Source organism: Lathyrus oleraceus, chromosome 6, assembly GCF_024323335.1.
Source record: "Lathyrus oleraceus cultivar Zhongwan6 chromosome 6, CAAS_Psat_ZW6_1.0, whole genome shotgun sequence".
NCBI classification, from domain to species: Eukaryota; Viridiplantae; Streptophyta; class Magnoliopsida; order Fabales; family Fabaceae; genus Lathyrus; species Lathyrus oleraceus.
In genome coordinates, this window is record NC_066584.1 from 46,491,435 (window position 1) to 46,512,498 (window position 21,064).

The 21,064-nt window shown below is 35.4% G+C and overlaps 2 protein-coding genes across 2 annotated transcripts; both read right to left on the reverse strand.

Annotated features, from left to right (window-relative positions):
* Nucleotides 1–9,475: 9,475 nt before the first annotated feature.
* Nucleotides 9,476–10,394, reverse strand: LOC127093292 (probable calcium-binding protein CML44). The gene has a single exon (XM_051032202.1). The coding sequence runs from the start codon at nucleotides 10,187–10,189 to the stop codon at nucleotides 9,656–9,658; it is 534 nt and encodes a 177-aa protein (XP_050888159.1). The 5' UTR covers nucleotides 10,190–10,394; the 3' UTR covers nucleotides 9,476–9,655.
* Nucleotides 10,395–10,617: 223 nt separating this feature from the next.
* LOC127093291 (bifunctional protein FolD 1, mitochondrial) lies at nucleotides 10,618–15,832 on the reverse strand. The gene is made up of 6 exons (XM_051032201.1): nucleotides 15,594–15,832; nucleotides 15,060–15,287; nucleotides 12,739–13,055; nucleotides 11,442–11,678; nucleotides 11,022–11,189; nucleotides 10,618–10,923 (listed from the first exon to the last, which is right to left on the reverse strand). The coding sequence occupies exons 2-6, from the start codon at nucleotides 15,250–15,252 to the stop codon at nucleotides 10,753–10,755; spliced, it is 1,086 nt and encodes a 361-aa protein (XP_050888158.1). The 5' UTR covers nucleotides 15,253–15,287; nucleotides 15,594–15,832; the 3' UTR covers nucleotides 10,618–10,752.
* Nucleotides 15,833–21,064: the final 5,232 nt, after the last annotated feature.

Genomic DNA, 21,064 nt, shown 5'->3' on the forward strand with positions numbered 1-21,064 from the left:
CGCCATCTAAAAGACGCACTTTGGGCTCAAAGAACAGCTTTCAAGACACTCATTGGGATGTCTCCTTATCGACTTGTTTTTGGTAAGACATGTCACCTTCCTGTAGAGATAGAACACAGTGCCTATTGGACGGTGAAAAGTTGTAATTTGGAGATGCAACAAGCAGGTATTGAAAGAAAACTCCAATTACAACAGCTTGAAGAGCTTAGGCTAGAGGCTTATGAAAGCTCTAGGATTTATAAAGAGAAAACTAAGCACTTCCATAATAAGATGATTTCTAGGAAGGAATTCTTTGTTGGCCAACAGGTTTTACTGTTTAATTCCCGCCTTAAGCTTATGGCTGGGAAACTTCGATCCAAATGGATTGGTCCTTTTGTCGTTACTAACGTTTTCCCTCATGGTGCAGTAGAAATTAAAAATGCATATACTGACAAAGTTTTCAAGGTCAATGGGCAGCGCCTAAAGCTATTTCATGAGAGTACAGCGCCTGACAATGCAAGCATAGAGGAGCTTTCTTTGGAAGCACCCAACTACACTTCAACTTGATCAGGGAGTTCTTATTCCTTTCTCTCAACTTCAATAACTATGTTCTTTCATTGAGGACAATGCTTGTTTTAAGTGTGGGGGAGGGAATTCCCTTTTTGTTTTGTTTTCTTTGCTTTTGTTTCGTTGTTTTGTTTTCAATTATAAAAAAATAAAATTAAAAAAATGCATCTTTTTGAAAGTTCTAGGCTATAGATTAATCTGAGGTTAGTTGTGGAGACTTGGGAAAAGTTCACAAAATCGGTGTCGTCTTAACACCGTAAGTCTCCTGAGTATGGAAATTATTTTGAATACTTGTTATGACATAGCCTTGAATTTTCATTCTCTTATAGCTCTTAAGTAGTTTATCTTTGCAGTCGGCACCATCTCATACATGCTCTACGTAAGGAAGCCGATGAAAATAAGTGAGTGGTCCAAGTTTCTTTTGAAGAAAAAAAATTAAATTAGGTAATGCACCTTCTAAGTTGGGTGGCCCTTACCCGGTCACTTAACCCAACGGTTGTGGAACCTACAAAAATAAAACATAATAGTTACCTATTGTTGGTTGGTTCTGAGGTTTCTGGTGCTGGACTTGGTAGGACGGATTACGGTCTGATCCCCCACAACTGCAATTGGGTAAATAAGGGGTTATCAATTTTTGTACCAGAACCCCGTGTAAAAAGGATCAGAGTCACTAACCGGTTGCCTTACTATGAGTGTGTGGAGATAACGGGCTTAATGTGATTGCGCAAGAATGAAAAAGAGTAAAAAGGAGACTGAGTAAGTTAGGCTTTGGCATAATAACATGATTCGGAATGAATTGTGTGTTCAGGAGGCTTATGACTGCATAATTATGGATTAGTGTTCCTACAATATCCTTAGTGTGCATGATTAGTACCTAGCGATGCTTTCTTAACTAAGGAAGAGTTTGTAGCCTGGAATAAGTAACTGATGTTGTGTGTTTCTTGAGTTTTGATTTTGCTCGAAGTGCAAAAGTTCGAGTGTGGGGGAATTTGATCAGTGCATTTTAATGCGCATTCTCCTATGTTTGTTCTTAAGCATTTCTTTGATTTCCTTTGCTTACTTTTATGTTTTATAATGTTTTTATATTTTAGTTTATTTTTATTGTTATTTGATTTTCGTATTTAATTTTCAGCTTTAATAGTCTGCACTAAAACGATCATAATTGGAGCTCCGGGAATTCGATTGACGCATTCTAATAATCGCTGGAAAGCTAAGAGAAAGAGCTACAACTTTCATGTTAGAGTCGAAGCCAGATTCGGAGCGCTTATTTTCCAGTATTTCGTTTGAAGCTGCAGCGTTAGTTTTATTTTAGTTTTGGGTCGTTAGTTTTGGGCCTGGGTTATGTATTTGACCCAGTTGGGTTATAAACGGATTGCCTTGGTTTTCCCCTAATACCTAGCAGTCGAAAATATAATTGACGGCTTTTTTTACCATTCACGAATTATTTTTCTTACGCTTGAAAGAACCGTAATGGAGAACTAATCTATCCAGACGGATTTGCTGTATTCAGGTTCACTACTTTGAGATTGTTATAATTGCAATTAGAATTCTATTCCTTTCAATAATATTATATGATTGTTGTTTGCTTAATCCGATTTCCATGTAATATTGTTGGTTAAATTCAAATGATATATGTTCTTGACTTTTGATCGCAATTCAACTCTGCTTAACCGTTAAATTTGTGATATCTATAACCGTATGCTTAATCCAGCAATAAGAATATATACCTTACAGTGTCGATCATGCTTGTTGAATGATATGGTGTTCAAATAGGATAGAAGTCGTAGTTGTAGCAATCGATGATAAGTTGAACCTGACACAGTGAATTCGTTTGTTTTATAATCACCTATTTCATAACAGCTTATTTAATAATCATTTTTTTCCTTAATCGATCCTGAATCCACCCCTCCCCCCCTAAATCGATTTACCTTTGGTTAGTAATAATCAAGAATCCTTTAGAGACGATTCGAGTCATTGTCGCTATACTATATTTTCAAAATAACTCGGTTTTGATCTGCACGCGACAGCGGATCAAAGTCCATAGGTGATAATTCATAAACACGAGTATGATATTGAAACATCTTATATGGCATCTTGGTTTTTTTCCCAACTTGACAACCTTCATAAATTTTACCTTCTTCAATTTTGAGATGAGACATAACTTTCTTTGCAACGGAGTTCCTTGTATTCCCATGCTTTATGTGTCATAGGTTAGTTTATGTATCGAAAATGTCATCCATGATGTCTGGAACATGTTCTTCAACATTCTACATCGTAGTGCAGATAGTAGTCATCTTCCTCTCAATATATTTATGTATTATAATACAATCACCAAGAGTAACATAGTTTCTTCCTCCTATCAAGTGTCTATTGCAGCTACTGTCAAAAGAATAATCTTCACCAGAAAATACCTTGTGGGAGGTATAAGCAATATGAACAAGAATATTAGGCTTGCCACGCAAAACATGTTGATGATGCTTTTGAGAATTTTCATTCCACTGGGAATACATATGTTAATGATGTAGTTGACTGCAATATAATTTAAAATAGTACAATGAAATGGATGAGACAAAATTAATGCACTGATAATTATGTGAGACGGGATATAGAGACATGTTACCTGATATTGTGCAGTATGGTTTTTGAATTGGAGTAACACATATACTCATAGAATTTGATGGTTCACCAGTATGTATAACATCTTTCATGTCTTTGAAGGTCACAATATTGTTTGCTTGATTAGATTCACCTTCCTTATCATTAGTGACATTGTATAGTCTTATTTGTTTCCTTAGAGAACTTGAACATTCAGTTTGAATATGTCCAAAATCTTTGCATTTAAGACATTTGATCCAATTGAGATTTTTACCACCCATTCCTTTACGCTGAAAGTTACACCTCTTGAAATTGTGTTGTTGATTGTCTTGAATATTTATAGAGACGATATTCCCATATCTCATATCTAGTTTTCTCATGACTTTACTAAAGATCTTAGCAAGACTGAGATTTTCTTCAGTATCATACTCTACTTGGTCTTCACAATTATAATTGTCTTCAGATCTATTCTTTGGAGGATTCTTAATACTATAAAGAACCTTTGAACGACTAATTGCTCCTCATTTCAAATTCTACATCTTGAACAGAATAAGAACCTTGGAACACATCCAAACAAAAACAGAGTGCCTACTCTAATGCCAAAATTAAATTATGTTCTAAATAGTGGCAAATGTTGGACCAGATGTCTAGGATGAAGTCAATTTGATCTTGCTTCGAGATTTAATCTTCAACTGTAAGAAGCGAATTCACAATTGCTTTAATTTTAAGTACAAACTCAGTATGGAGCTATGACTTTCATCTGAGCATTAAAGTATTTGTGCCTTGTCACAAACTTCATATGCGTGTTTGCACGAAAGAACCATGGGTAGGACCAATTCAGAAATTGTGAATAGCAACTAAATGAACAAAGTTTGGTCTTGCACAATCCAAGACTCATACTCATCGGAAACGATACCTCTTTGACAATTTTTATCGGTTTTGAACTTCAAGGAAATTTGTGGATTCACCACAAATTTGTGCATTTTCTATGTGAAAATCACACTTCCACATGTTGATTCTCACACTTCCACATGTTGATTCCACTAAAGATAATTGTTTTCTTGTAATTTAATTGACAGTTTAAGTCTAAAAGAGTTGTTGGAGCTCGATGGGGAGAAATCAGGTGAAATATCTTGGATTGATTTAGATCTTTGATGAATGAGGTTTGAAGCTCAAGATTTTCCATTGTTGTTTTCTAGTGCAACGAAGCAACGAGATGAGAATGCTAATTCAGATCAGTTAGTTCTATTGATTAAGCTACCATTTGTTGGTGCAAAGGTAGAATATATGATGAATGGAAATATTCTTATTCAGAGAATGATGGCTACAAAACATGATTAAAAGTTACAATGATTGACACCCTATTTATAAGCCTCTAACAAACTTAAATATGAATCAAATCTAATATTTAAATCTAATATCTAACAAACTTAAATATGAATCAAATCTAATATTTAAATCTAATATCTAACAAACTTAAATATGAATTAAATCTAATAATTAAATCTAATACCATCCCTTAATTCATATTCCATCAAAACTTGTAACACCAATTCCATCCCTTAATCTGAGAAATTGATCAGTCTTGATAGCTTTCGTCAGAACATCTGCCAACTGCTTCTGAGTGCTGCAGTGTACAACTTCTAACACTCCCCTCTGAACTTGATGTCTCAGAAAATGATACTTGGTCTCAATGTGCTTGCTTCTCCCATGCAACACTGGGTTTCTGGCAAGATTGATTGCAGACTTGTTGTCAATCATCAGCTTCAGAGGTTTGTTTACTTTAATCTTCAGATCCTGCAATAGATTCAGAATCCACACAGCTTGGCATGCAGTAACAGCACCTGCAATATATTCAGCTTCACAAGTTGACAACGCCACAACAGGTTGCTTCTTGGAACACCAAGAAATGGGACCTCCCAGAAATTTGAATAAGTACCCAGACGTACTTCTTCTGTCAACTCTGTCTCCACACCAATCAGAATCTGAATAACTCAGAAGTTCTGACTCATCCTTTCTTCCAGAAGGAAATAATACTCCATACTTCAGAGTTCCCTTGATATACCTCAGAATCCTGACAGCAGCTTGGTAATGGGACCACTTAGGTTTACTCATGAACCTACTAACCATCCCAACTGAATAGCAAATATCAGGTCTGGTATTGCACAAATACCTCAGAGAACCAACCAACTGTTTGAAGGTTGTAGCGTCCACATCCTTTCCATCAGAGTCAGAATCCAGTTTCTGATTTGTATCAGAAGGTGTGACAGCAATCTTACAATTCTCCAGTTCAAATCTCTTCAGAAGTTCTAATTCATACTTGAGCTGATGCAAAATAATACCTTTCTCAGAGTATCTGAATTCCATCCCTAGAAAGTATGTCATTTTGCCTAGATCAGTCATTTCGAATTCATTCATCAGAACTTTCTTGAACTTGGCTATCTCCTGTTCAGAACTTCCAGTCAGCAGTATATCATCAACATATAAACATACCAGAGTCATATTTCCTTCAGAAGTATGCTGAACATAGACACCGTACTCCATCTCACATTTCTGAAAGCCTTGCTTCTTGAAAAAAGAATCAATCTTCTTATTCCAAGCTCTGGACGCTTGTTTCAATCCATATAGAGCTTTGTATAATCTGTACACCATCCCTTCCTGATTCTTTTTCACAAATCCAGGAGGTTGTGACACGTAAACTTCTTCTTCTAATGGACCATTCAGAAATGCAGATTTTACATCTAAATGCATCAGAGGCCAATTCCTGTTAGCAGCTATTGCAATCACCATTCTGATTGTTTCATGTCTTGCTACAGGTGCAAACACTTCAGAGTAATCCAGCCCAGGTTTCTGTAGAAATCCTCTGGCTACCAACCTTGCTTTATGTTTGCCAATTGAACCATCTGGCTTTAACTTCTGCTTGAAAACCCATCTGACGCTGATGGCTTTCTTGTCTTTTGGAAGTTCTGTCAGCTTCCAAGTCTTGTTTCTCTCTATAGCATCAAGTTCTTCTTTCATGGCCTTCAACCAGAGCTTCTGCTTAAGAGCCTCTTCTGTACTTATGGGTTCAGAGTCTACTAACATGGCACACTGAATAACTTCTCCTTCAGAGTCTACTTCAGTGTCTTGCAGCATGTCAAATTCTGCATATCTTCTAGGGATGTTTCTGACTCTTTGTGGTCTCTGAACTTGTTCAGAGTCTTCAACTTCAGAGTTTCTACCTTCAGATGGTTGACTTCCTCCAGAGCTTTGACCATCTTCAGGGGCTGACATATTTCCAGAGTCTGAATTGCCACTAGAATCTGGATTACCATCAGAGTCTGGGTCATCAGAGTCTGGATCATCAGAGTCTGAAACATCAGAGTCTGGAACATCAGATTCTGGATCACTATCAGAGTCAGAATCAACGTCAGAGTTTACTCCAACCTCAGAAATTCTGAACTCTGACCTTTCTTCAGAAGTTCTAACATCAGAATCAGATTGAGACTTTTCCCAATTCCAAACTTCTGATTCCTTCACAATCACATCTCTGCTGAATTCAATTTTATTGGTTTCTGGACAATAGAGCTTGTATGCACCTGTATTGTGGTACCCTATCAGAATCATCACTTTGCTTCTATCATCCAGCTTCTGTCTTCTGGAACATGTTTATAGCAAACAGAACCAAACACCTTCAGATGACTAACACTTTGCTTATCTCCAGTCCACTTCTGTATTGGAACTATTTCCTTTAACTTCTTCGTAGGACATCGGTTGAGTACATACGTTGCAGTGGCAACAGCTTCTCCCCAGAGCTTCTGAGGAAGCTTCTTCTCCTTTAGCATGCTTCTCACCATATCAAGCAAAGTGCGGTTTCTTCTTTCAGCAAGACCATTGTGTTGAGGGGTATAAGGAGCAGTAACCTCATGCTCAATTCCATTCTCCTCACAGAACTTCTGGAACTCTTTGGAGTTATACTCACCTCCACCGTCAGTTCTAAGAATCTTCAACTTCTGACCACTCTGATTCTCAGCCTTCATTCTGAACTTCTTGAATTCATCAAACACCTCGTGTTTAAACTTAATAAGGGATACCCATGTCATTCTTGTGAATTCATCAACAAATAACACAAAGTATTTATTCCCTCCAATCGATGCTACTGGAAATGGACCACACACATCAGAATGTACAACTCCCAAGGCATGTTTTGCTCTTGGAGCAGTTTCTGACGCAAATGGCAATCGTGGTTGTTTTCCTTCCATGCAAACTTTGCATGACTTTTCAGGCTTCTTAATTGCAGGAATTCCATGTACCAACTTCTTTGAATTCAGATGTTTTAAGCTTCTGAAATTCAAATGACCAAATCTTCTGTGCCACATCTCACTCTCCTTCTCAGCACTTGTTGCACTAAGACATTCTGAGTCTGCAGTTCTGACATTCACCTTGAATGTTCTATTCCTTCCCTGTTCTGACTCCATAATCAACTTCTGATTGCAGTCATACAACTTCAGAAGATTGTCTTTCATGGTAACTGAAAAACCTTTCTCAATTAATTGTCCCACACTCATCAGATTGCTTCTGATGCCAGGTACATACCACACGTTCTGAATCAATGCTGTTTTCCCATTGTTCAGAATCACTCTGACATTTCCCATACCTTCTGCATTAAGATATTTGTCATCAGCACATCTGATCTTTGTCCTCTTTTCAGAGTCAAAGTCAACCAGCCATTTCTTGTTTCCAGTAAGATGATTTGAACAGCCAGTGTCCATATACCACCAGTCTATCAGATCCATATCATCAGATTCAGAGGCCATCAATAGCACAGATTCGTCATCAGAACTTCTGGCTATATTTGCTTCTTCTGATTTTCTCTCCTTGTTTGACCAACAGTCTCTAGCAAAGTGACCAAACTTCTTACAACAGTAACATTGGATCTTCTTCTTGTCATACTTCTCTTTTCCCTTCTGAGCATTCTTTTGTCTATCAGAGGTTGAGCTTTCTGACTTCTGACCACCATCAGATCTTCTCCTGGCTTCTGACTGCTTCTGATACCTCCTATCAGAAGTTGCTTTCAGAGCCTGCTGCTCTACTTCCCTTTCAGAAGTTCTCTCAGTCAAACGCAACTCTTGCGCTTCTAGACTGCTCTGCAGCTCTTCAATTCTCATGGTGCTCAGATCTTTGGAATGTTCTATTGCTACCACAATGTAATCAAATTGACAGGTAAGGGATCTCAATACCTTCTCCATGATTGTTTCTTCAGAAAGAGTTTCTCCACACGCTTTCATCTCATTAGTGATCAGAATCACTCTGGAGATGTATTCAGAAACTTTCTCATTATTCTTCATGTTGAGATTCTCATATTGCTTTCTCAAGGACTGAAGCTTCACCTTCTTCACTGATGCGTCACCACCATAACATCTAACCAGTGTGTCCCACGCAGCCTTTGTTGTCGTTGAATCTGCAATCTTCTCAAACACATTTACATCAACACATTGATGAATGAAGAACAATGCTTTCTGATCCTTCTTCCTTACTTCCTTCTGCGCGTTTTTCTGTTCATCCGTCGCATCTGCTGCTACCGGAACATAACCATCAGTGACAAGATCTAGAACATCTTGAGCACCGAACAGTACACGCATTTGGATCATCCAACGATTCCAGTTTTTACCGTCAAATACTGGAAGTTTGGTGTTCATGTTGCCGTTTCCGTTCATCTTTCTACCTTGCACAGTATACTCAGATTTCTCACACAGTGTTTCCCAACCCACAGAATTAAAATTCTGATCAGATTTTGTTCAAGATTCAACACGAATCTAAGAATCAAAACCAAACACACAAGACCTCACGTTCACTCGTGTTTCCCGTGTTTCCCAATGAATCCGAACCGGAGCTCTAGATACCAATTGTTGGTGCAAAGGTAGAATATATGATGAATGGAAATATTCTTATTCAGAGAATGATGGCTACAAAACATGATTAAAAGTTACAATGATTGACACCCTATTTATAAGCCTCTAACAAACTTAAATATGAATCAAATCTAATATTTAAATCTAATATCTAACAAACTTAAATATGAATCAAATCTAATATTTAAATCTAATATCTAACAAACTTAAATATGAATTAAATCTAATAATTAAATCTAATACCATTAAAGCTCTAACTTAAATCTTTGTCTGTAACAAAAAGTTGTTAGACAGTTGTGAAAGTGTGGTTGATCACAACGAGCTACTAATACCATATTGAAAAAGAACTCACCATCTCAAATGGTGAGATTTTCATTAATGATTTTCTTATGGTTACAGTTGCAAGCATGTTGCATTTATACAAGAAATGCTTAACACCGGTATGACATCTAACAGCCTATAACAACTTATGTTAGTTTTTCCAATGCAACTAATAAGCTTTTGGCTTTTCATTTATTAGCTTCTAACATGACTTCCATTAACATACTTCTAACATCCGCACTTGCTAAAATGCTCTAAAATTCAATGGTTACAATTCTTTCACGATTTAGCAATGTTAAATTCTAAATACGTTTTAGTGTAAGCAACATCATGTTCTTAAATTCCTTGAAATCAAGCTTGCCATCTAAATTTGTGTCATATGAGTAAATCATTGATCTACAATCCTTTTCTTCACCCCACATGCCAAGCCTCTTCAACACACATTCCAATTCTTTACTAGTTATGAATCCATCTCCATCCAAATCAAACACCTTGAAAGCCTTCAAAAGGTCACTTTCTACCTCCTCAGTCTCATCACAATCTTTTCTCTCCCCGTTTATGGAGTCATAAAATAACATGAACTCACTCATGTCTAGACTCTTCACTCCCACTAGAGATTCAAGCTCCTCTATGCTAAACTTGAAACCTGTTCTTTTTAGTAACTGGTTCAGCTCCTCAAGGGTTACAAATCCGTCACTATTTAAATCTAGCTTCTTAAAAATCAGTTCTAACTCATTACGTGTTAAGGGACACATATTGGCCAAAGATTCACCAAAAGGGTATAAAGGGTATATGAACATGATATGATGATTCTCTAAACACACATATATACTCATACGTGCAAGGGTTTAAATTAATTGCAGATAATATATTTGTAGGGACCATGTTATCATTCTAAAGTGAGAAATGTTCTAACAATATATTGACTAGAATTTTCTAGTGTAATCAGTTTTATCTAAATGGAAACTATACTTAGACTAGAATTTTCTAGTATACTTAATATTTATTCTATCTATTCATTGTATGTGTGGCCTTTAGTTTCTTACAACACATGATTCATGAATCACTCATGTACAGAGGTCTAGTTTGGGAATGATAAAGTGCACAAGTGAATTTTGTTTGTTTTCAATGTAAAAAATTGTTCCATTAAGCTGGTCAGTCCACCACACTTAAAATAACCTTGAACAAGAAAAAATCAACTCCATCATTGATTAAGAGATTAGCAGTTGATATTACACATAAATCGTAAGTAACGAATTCCGAATTCGTTAAAATAACTCCTGATTTTCTCACATTTATTTTTGGCTGAAAATGATTTTATCACTTTAGTTTACACTCTATTAACTTTTTGATGAGCCAAATTCAACAAAATTTACTATAAAATCAAAATGGGAAGAGATCAAGTATAATTAAGCATACGTTTAGCAGAATCTAAAGCGTTAACTAGAAGCATAGTAACTGTCATAGGTCCAACTCCACCAGGCACAGGAGTAATAACTGATGCCACCTTTATGACTTCTTCAAAGCATACATCGCCTACTAGACGATAACCATCCTCGCAGCTAGAATCCTGTCACATTTTATCCATAAAAATGGTTAACTGATACATTCAGCAGCAAGCAAAATATGGAGAAAAAATATATATCAAGTAGCAACTTGCAAGCTTACTTTTACAGGACTTGTTCCAACATCAATCACAGTTGCACCGGACTTTATCCAGTTCCCACGGACTAAGTTAGGAACTCCGGCAGCTGAAACTACAATATCAGCTTCTGATGTGGTCTGTTCAGGGTTTTCAGTATATGCATGTACGATGGTGACTGTTGCATGGTGTCTCTGCCAACGTAAAAAAAATTGTTCGCATTAAAAGAAAAATATGGTGAAACCACGATTTCATAATTTTTAATAGAGTTCAATTTATATGCATTGCCGGTGTAAAATTTTTTACGTACATCCAATCACATTTCACTAAGATAAGTACAAATGTTTTAGAAACGAATATAACAAAATGGCCTAATGATGAGATACAATTGAATATATGAAAAGAGCGTTTTTACAACGACGGTGCTTACGAATTAAATCATTTACCTGTAACAATAATGATGTTGGCAGACCAACAATATTACTTCTTCCTATCACCACGGCCCTCTTGCCTGCAATCTTAACTCCGGATCTGATCAACAACTCAATGCAGGCCTTTGGAGTACAAGGAATAAACAATGGTTCCCTTCCACTTAGAGCAAGCTCCCCCATATTAATAGGATGAAAACCATCCACGTCTTTTTCAAGACATACAGCATCCAAAAGTTTTTCCTCGTCCAGATGCTGTCTCAATCATTTTGCAACAAATCAATCACAATACAGCTCGAAATCCTGAACACGTGTGCCAATCTTCATTTATTTAACTATTTGTTATGAATGTACATCAGAGTCTGATAGGTCAACTTGTTATTCAGAAAAATAAAAGAATATCCAAACTTCTTAGGGTTCTAATAGATAGGTTTACTTGGATGTGCTATCTCATTTGACCGGACAGAAAACAATTATGCTTTCATCTTATTATTCCCTCTTTACAAAATAATATTGAACCATAACCACTTACATACGTTGTTTCTAACAGGGTCTAATTCAAAATGTAAAACTAATGAAAGAGGAGAGTCTCGGTCGGTTTTTGTCTGTGAATAAAGTATAATTGATGGAGAAATGAAAAGTAAAAATAGATCATAGATTTGTGATGCCAATTACTTCAAGGATTTCAAAGTGATAATAAAATTGCATAACTAGCATGGTTTATAATGCTATAGCTATTACGAAGCTCAACCATAGCCATCGCCAAATAATATGAAAGATGTAAACAAGAAGAAAGGAGCAGATAAAAAACAAATGAACACAAAAGATATAGTATTGCTTTGTTGGTGGTGCATCGTAATCAAAGTGCAAGAAAAAAAGTTAACATTCGATGGAAAAACACATCACAAAATGGGACAAATAACAAAAACAACAACCAAACTTTATCTAAGTGGGGTCGGCTACATGGATTAAATTCCATGATAATGTTCTATTCAAAACCATGCTTCTATCCAATTCATTAATCTAGAGATCTTTCTTAATAGTTTCTCGTCTTATAGTTTTTCTAGGTCTTCCTCAACATAATGGGAAAAATCAAGAAATAAAATGAAATTTAAAAACCTGCTGTTGCACCTGCACCCTTTTTATAAAAATAAAAACTAAGCTGATACTAAAATAGTAAAATTCATCAAATTACACATTCAGAGAAAGACTGCGGTTGCAGCTGCGCCCTTTTTTTAAAAATAAAAACTAAGCTGATACTAAAATAGTAAAATTCATCAAATTACGGGGGAAAAGTCACAGATTCAGAAATTACTTGTGGTAGAGGAAGCTGGACAAGAATTCCATGAACTGATGGGTCCTTGTTAAATTTCATGACAGCATTTTGAACATCAGCATCTGCACAATCAGTAGGTAATTCAGTCACCACAGACTTGATTCCAACTTCTTCACAGGCAATTATCTTGTTGCGAACATAAGTAACAGAATCCCTCCTCTGGCCCACCAAAATAACAGCTAACCCAGGAACTTTTCCTACGTTTTTCTTCATTTGTCTCACCTGATCAGCTATTTTAGATCTGATTTCTGCGGACATCAACTTTCCATCAAGAATCCTAGCAGTTTGCTCATTAACTGTGGCAAATTTCAATGTTAAGTTGTGAAATAAAATGGACAGAAGAAGCAAATATGTATATGGAAAATGCTAGCATGTGCCCTTACGGAACTTGTTAATGTACTAAAAGATAGTAGAATTTTGCATTGGAAATTGTGCACTCAAATTTCTGTTAAAGTTAAAAATTGTTATTTTCAAGACATATTTTCTATTTGATGATTCCTAAACATGTGCCCTTGGAGCATGAGTTAGCAAGACCCTATGTATTTTAGGAGGAAAAGAAAAGAATGATAGCTTCTAACAAAAAAAATATAGGATTAGAAGCAAAATATTTTGTGTCAATCCAAACCCACAACGTGACCATCATATAAACGGACTAAGTTAACCAAAATATATAGCCAGGCTTATCAATCACAACAATGTAGTTAACAATATTTTCTAATCCACGCAAGTTTCTAATCTCAGCCAATGCTATCCTATCTAACTTATCTAAGTCAACACCTTTCTTTGGACCACATTACACACTCAAGTCTATGTCGATCATTTTATCTCTTCCTCTCATCTCACATGATATCTCCACCAATGACGATCTAAACTCAAGGTGATTCTATTCTACTCCTACTCATCCTTATTGGACTATCATCGGTGATTGCCTCCACCTCTTGTGTATGGGCCTTCACCTCCAGCACATAGGCCACCACATTCCAGCTTCCAATAGAACGTTCTTCAACTCCACCCGCTTTGGCACAACCTCCTAAACTTGACCTTCCTAGTGTAATCTGTAAAGGCATACAGTCCACTCGTAATATTTCTCCTCATTTCATTACATTACTTTAAGCTATCATGGCTTGTGAGCTTCGTATTTTCTTGTCTTTCTTCCTTGTCTTAGTATCTATTCCTAAGACTGCATGTATAACACTTTCAGAGAAATGGGACTTAGGTGTTAGGACATTGCTCCTCTTCCTGTAGGGAAGTTGATTAATGGATGTTTGGTGGATCTTTCCAGTAAAAGTTGGTCTTAAGGATTAATTGGATCAACTCAAGGCAAGACTAGTTGCTAAATGTTATAGACAAATCTCTGGCTAGGATTATGGGGACACCTTTTTCTCAGTAGCAATTACGAATTTTGTTTGCTTGTCTTTGTCGGGGGTGTAATCACCACTATCCTCTTTATTATCTTTGTGTTAAGAATGCTTTCTTTCACGGTTATCTCAATAAAGTTAATAATTAGAAACTACATGTGTTTGATGCCGAGAGTTTTCAGGGATAGTTTCAAATCTTTATATGGCTTCAAACCGTCTCCAAGGGTTTGGCTTAGGGGACTTAGCAATGCTGTTTAGTAGTTTGTATGACTCGATGTGAGACAGATTGTTATCTTCTATTGCCATTCAGAAGCGGGGAGTATTTATTTGGCCGTGTATGTTGATGACATTGCCATCCATGGACAGTGATCATTATGGCATTCATCAGATAAAACAGTATATTTTTCACAAGTATGCAATATAATACTTATCACCACTTACAGACCAAAGACCATAGTGTGCTCCATTGCTTCTTGAGATAAATTGACAATCCATGAATGGCGTTGTAATTTCTCATACAAGTATGTCATGGGAATTCTAGAGGAAACAGGTCTACTAAAAGTTAAACCTATGGCATTATGATGGAACCTATTGTCAAACTTTCACCAAATTAGAGGGAGCCACTTTCAAAGCCAGATATACAAAATAGTCGAAAAACTAAATCATCTCATGGTCAGTCGCAAAGTTATCTCATTTGTTGTTAGTGTGGTATATAATTCACAAAAATACTTTTCACATTGGATAAGAATTGGAAGCCATATAATTATCAGGAGTCTAAAAATGACAGCAAATCCCATCCTTTGCTCAATTAAGTAAAAGTAAAAAGAGGAACGGATAGAGTTAACATTATATAGCATCAAAATATCTAAAATAATAGAATTCAAGAAGAACAAACAAACAGCAAAAAAAAATTTTGTCAAATTAAGGGCAAAAGATGCGTACAGCTTTTATGTATGGCTGGAATACTATGACATGGGGAAATAGGAGTCCAGATGTCAGGAAGGTCCAGAGATGCCAGAGTAGGAGACATTAAAATTTGGTCTGATTGAGGACCTTTCAATGTGTGAAGAAACCTTGTTTTTGTTTGAAGATGCCTTCTTAGACAACTCAGCCATGTGATTGCCACCAACCTCATTATACTTGTCAAGTTGACATCAACGCTACTTCTACCTATAGCAATGTCATCAGAGAATCAGTTTTCTCTCCCTCTCTTTCTCAGTTCATACAATGTATATCTCAAAGGAACACTAAGTGATGAAAAAAAAGAGCCCAGGTCCATTTTATTACATGCATGCACACAGTTCATCAATTTGAACCATCATAAGTAACTAGAGTACACAAATAAAGGGAAAAAAATCATAATTTGATATGTTCTGTAACTAAATAAGAAAATACAAACAGCAGCATCATGAAATAGAAAATAACAAATGAACATCTTTCAACTCTTAGGGTTTTGGAATTTAGGGGAAATTATACCTATTGGAATAGGAAGACCGTATAGATGCAGAGATGCGCTCTAACGAGCTCCACGGCGGGGAAATGGACGGTGTTCACGACGGAGTTCTCCGATACAGTCTCAGTTGCACGGTGGAGTTTGTTTGGCCAATGGTGGGAAAATGGAGATGATCGGCAGGAGGAAGGAGCTCTGCCGCGCACGTGAAATAGAGAAATACGAAATTATCTCTAAAAATGCAATTTTAACTATGTTTATAACTTGTCCAAAAAAAACTATGTTTATAACTAGTTTAATATTTTATTATTTATTTGAGATTTTCAAAAAATTGTATAAGATGTCCAATTTGTATTTTATTAACCAGTTCGAGAACATGGTAAAAGTGTTTTGAATGGTAAAAGTGTTATGAAGAGGGTGTACGTGGATTTGGATGAATCCGATTTAGCCGAATTCATTATGAAATTTCATCGTCAAAATCGTCATGAATTGATCCATTTATTAATTAGTTGAATTGGGTTTGCGGATTATGTTTCAAATAAAAAATATATTTTTTATAATTTTTTATCGGTTTTAAAAAAATGTAACACAATTCAATACAATCTTACTCATTTATAACATTCAAATCCAATTAAACACATCATATAATATTTAATAAAATTCATCTACACAACATAACACTTTATAGTAGTATAAAATTTAACAAGATACGTTATTTCCATAAAATACATAAGTTGGAAATGATACAAAAGAAAATAAGAAATAACGTTTAATCTTTAGAATTACGTAAACCCCGATTTGGTGTAGTAGTATTATTGGTGGAGAATAGTTTTTTTTTTAAAGAGTTATAGTTATTAGTGGGATATTAATTTTATATTTTTATTTAAAATAATAATAAATTACTAAAGTCACATCAATGGGTTGGACCAACGGGTCCGTGGGTTACAAAACTCAAACCCGATATCCGAACCAAAGTTATACGGGTTGTTATGGGTTGAATTGGGTATACTCGTAAATGAATGAGTTAGAGTAATTTATGAGTTGGATTGTTTTGGGTCAGCAGGTTTGTGGGTCGATCCTCACCCATGAACACCCATAATTTCAAGATATCTGATGTTCATTTGTTGTGTATCGAAACACTTAATGTCAAGATATTTGATTTGTTTTTTTTAACTTACATTTTGTTACGTAGTAAGTATAAAAATTCCTTTACATATATGCGATAAAAACTAAATATGTGTAGATATCTCTGATACATTCTCAACTACACAAACATTTAATACATGAGAAGAGGTGACAAGGTGGATTAGAGCCAATTATTTAATCTTTTTATGAGGCTCGTCCTCCTCAAGTTCAATCTCATGACTCCTCAGAGAACTTATAAGTTCCTCCAGAGTAGTTTTGTTAAGATCTTTTGACACCTTCAGTATTGTCACCATTGGTCTCCATTTCTTAGGCAACTTTTGATGATTTTACTAACATGATCTGAAGTGGTATAGCCTTTGTTCAGGACTTTCAATCCAGCTACAAGAGTTTGAAATCTTGATAACATTTCCTCAATCATTTCATCCTCTTCGATTTTGAAAGATTTATATTTTTATATCAAAGCCAAGACTTTAGTCTCTTTAACTTGCTCATGTACTTCATGAGTCATTTTCAAAGAATCAAATTTAGACTTAGCAGAGTCTCTATTTGTTATCTTTTCATACTCTTAGTAGGAAATGACATTCAACAATATAGTTCTGGGTCTATGATGATTCTTGTGATCCTTCTTTTGTTGTTCATCCATTTTGCTTCTTTCAAGCATAATGTCATTTGCATCTACAAGATATGTGTAACCATCTAACATCATATCTCATAGGTCAGCATCACAACCTATGAAGAAACTTTCGATTCTATCTTTCAAATAGTCGAACTTTACTCCATCAAAGATTAGAGGTTTTGCATAATAATGATTTTTATCATTGCTTGCATGTGCCATAATGTGTTTCAAAAAGATGGTTTCTTATCTAACACGGTTAAGTGTTTTGACACAAGGAGTCAAAAACCAGAACCAGACTCTGATACCAATTGAAAGTGCAAGAAAAACAAGAAGTGGGTTGAATTGGGTTTCACGATTTAAAACTTTTGTAGCCCGATATATCAAATAACAAAGATAATGATAAAGATAAAAACACAAGTACTTTTATCCTGGTTCGCTGTTAACGAAGTTATCAAGTCCACCCGCCTGAGTGATTTCGTCTTCTCAATAATGACTTAATCCAATAATCAATTTGATTACAACAAACTCAAAAACACATAGTCTAAGACTTCTTATGAAATTCTGACTATACCCTAGCCTTTCAAGGAAAACAACTCAAAGACTAATTATCAATGACTTCCTGAGGATTATGACTACACTTAGTCTCTCAAGAAAATTAACCAAAAGTTAAGATTAATAAGGTTTGTGTTACATGATGCTTCAAAAAGGGTATACATCAGCTTAAATCAAATGTTACACTTAACAAAGATATTCAATGAAAATGTTCTAAGTGTATCAATGTGAGAAACACTTCTTTTTATTTTTCTCTTATTTGTATGCTCTTTGAATGTATGTGTTGATAAGCAATCAGTTCTCTATATTTTCCAATCTTCAAAGACCTCATTATACAATAAAAATAGATTTGTTTGAGGGTTAAGTAGGAATATCCTCAATGTAATTGTTGTATGAAGGTCACTCAATGGTGAGGGTGGTGGGACAAGAGAAACTTCTTTGATACAGAGTATAGTACTTTACATAGAAAGTAAATTTACTTTTGTACTTCTGCCACATCAATCAGTCGTTGACCTTTTGATTTAAATTTTCTAGTTAGAGGATTCTTATACATGTTGATGAAGCTTGAGTAGAGTCCAGAGTCTACCTTTAGAACTTGGTGAGACTTCAGAGTCTTTCGAGAATAGGGTTCTGAGACTTTCATAAGTTGGTATTCATAGTCTTTATCAGAGTTTATCTGGATGGTTTCTGTTCATAAACATTGACTTGACACATCATAGTTGACTTGATGGATCAGAGTTGACTTCTTTGTAAATACACTTTCAGTATATCCTTTGGTTCAGAGTCTGGACGTCATCAAAGTCAGAATTTGTTTTCTATTTTTGGCACACTTAACAAAATAGTTAGAGTACAATATTATAGTCTATACTTTATTATCATCAAAACTCAAGGATAGTTGTAGAACCAAACATTTTCCAACAACAAAGACTTGTTTAGAGCTTCCTTGCAATGAAACATCCTCTCAATGATAAGCTTCGCCAAATTGATGTGATTGCGATGTAGAAGTACGCATATCAAATAAAAATCAAAGTCGTCACCCCTAGCCTATTTATGTGGCTTTTGGTAGAAGATTTTGACTATAATCCAATGAAGGATTCTCATTTCAAATTTGTCTTGGCTTATGTGAAATATAGTCACGTCAAGACAATCACCAAAAGCAGACTTAGAAATAGATTGCACAAAATATATCCTATTATAATCTCGTGATTTTGCAACACAGAGATTCATACAAACAAACTTCAAACCAACGTGAGCAGTAAAATAAGTGTAACCAAATTTAACAACAGGGTCCTTGAATTTAGTTACTAAACTAGTAGGAGATAACTCTAGGTTGCAGTAGAAAGCTTTGACATGATGTGGATTGAATTTCTTATTCAACCCAATGAACTTCATCAAACTGTGTTTTACGTAGGGTTGATGAAATTTCACCTTCAAATTGGATCCAATGCACTTGTCTACAAAATAATTTGCCTTAATCGGCTTGTTCAAAGACTTTTCAACAAACACATTCAGACTCTCTTCAGGTAGCAAATGGATGACCTTGTGGCAGATGGTGCAAATGGTCTGATTCTGAGCAACCAACCTCTTGGGTGCAATGCGATCATTAGGAGTATCCTTGTATTCTTGCATATTGGTTCTAGGTTTCTTTGGACAATGAGAAATGGGATATGTAGAACTTTCAACTTTCTTTCCTTTGCCTTTATTAGATGAATTGATATTCATGATTGATATAAGAGATGATACCACTTGAACAAATTAATGGGAATGGAGAGGTTGGAGCCAAAGGTGTTTGGATGAAATGTGACGAGATATGATGATGATTGATAATGTATGAATGAGATGAGATGAATTTAGAAAAGCTAAAAATGTGTTTCGTTTAAAAAAACTGAAAATGAGTTGAAATGAAAAATGAACGTTGAAAAGTGTTAAAGGGTGACTTTTGGTTTCATGATTCAAAACATGTTATAAGTGTGATTAGAATCATGCGTTAATATTTTTAACGAAATTAATGTGATTCGAATCACGTACAAGTACTTACTAGAATCAAATTTCACATGCCCATATTTCAAAATTTTCAAAAGTTGTGATTCGAATCATGTTGTAATTATGATTCGAATCATGAAAGAAAAAATTGAAAAAAAATTTATGCATAAAAAATGGTTAAATAAGTTTTTGGTCTTCATAAATATTGTCATTTTCACTTTAAGTCCCTCAAAAAAAATTCTTCAAAGAATGATCCTCCTAATATTTTTCATCCACACTTTTGGTCCCTCTTGTCATTGTCCGTTAACAGAAGTTGATATGGCGCACCACGTGGAAGTTTTTTGTGACTGGACATACACATGGCAGTGCCAACGTGGCTAGATATTGATATGACATACCACGTAGCTATAGTCAACATTGTTCATGAACCCAGAATTTTTTGTAGCTAATCAATAGCTAAATCGTACCTAATCTGTAGCAAATACATTGCAAGAATTCTAGTTTTTAAAAAATGGAGTTTGTGTGTGTGTGTGTGTGTGTGTGCGCGTGTATGTGCATACGTGCGTGTTTGTTTAGAAATTAAAATGTCTAATAAAGACTTTCTTTTGCATTGAAGTGTATAACTAAATTGGACCTTGATGATATATATGTGTTTCACTTTATATTGATTTTTCGTTTAATAATGTGCTAACAGGGGTTTATTTTTTGTGTTATTGGTTTCTTTTGTTGGTGGGGATTGTTTTCTAGTACACACGCAACTCATTAGACGAGTTTCTTAAACCTATAGCTATTTAGTTTGATCCATCCATTCAGGTGATAGTAAATATGTAGTTACTCAAAGTTAGTGGTAAAGTGTGGTGAGACTGCTTGTTGACTCTTCTTTTATTCAAAGTTTCTTAAAGTTAATTGTTAAACTGTAGCGACCGTGAGTTGGAGTTGAAGGTTATAAATCATGCACCCATCATGCTTTGAATAAGTTCAAAACACACTCTCTCAAGCTGCAAGTCGTGCACCCATCTTGATAAATAATGGTTTTGAAAACACATAACTACTCTTAAAGTGAGACTTTAAAAAAATGAATAAAATATCTAATTCTAAGTAAGTCACAGGGTCGGTCCTGACTTTTTAGAGGCCCGGGGCAAATAATAAAAATGGACCCCGGATAAAAAATACAATTTTTTAAAAAAGAACAAATTTGTA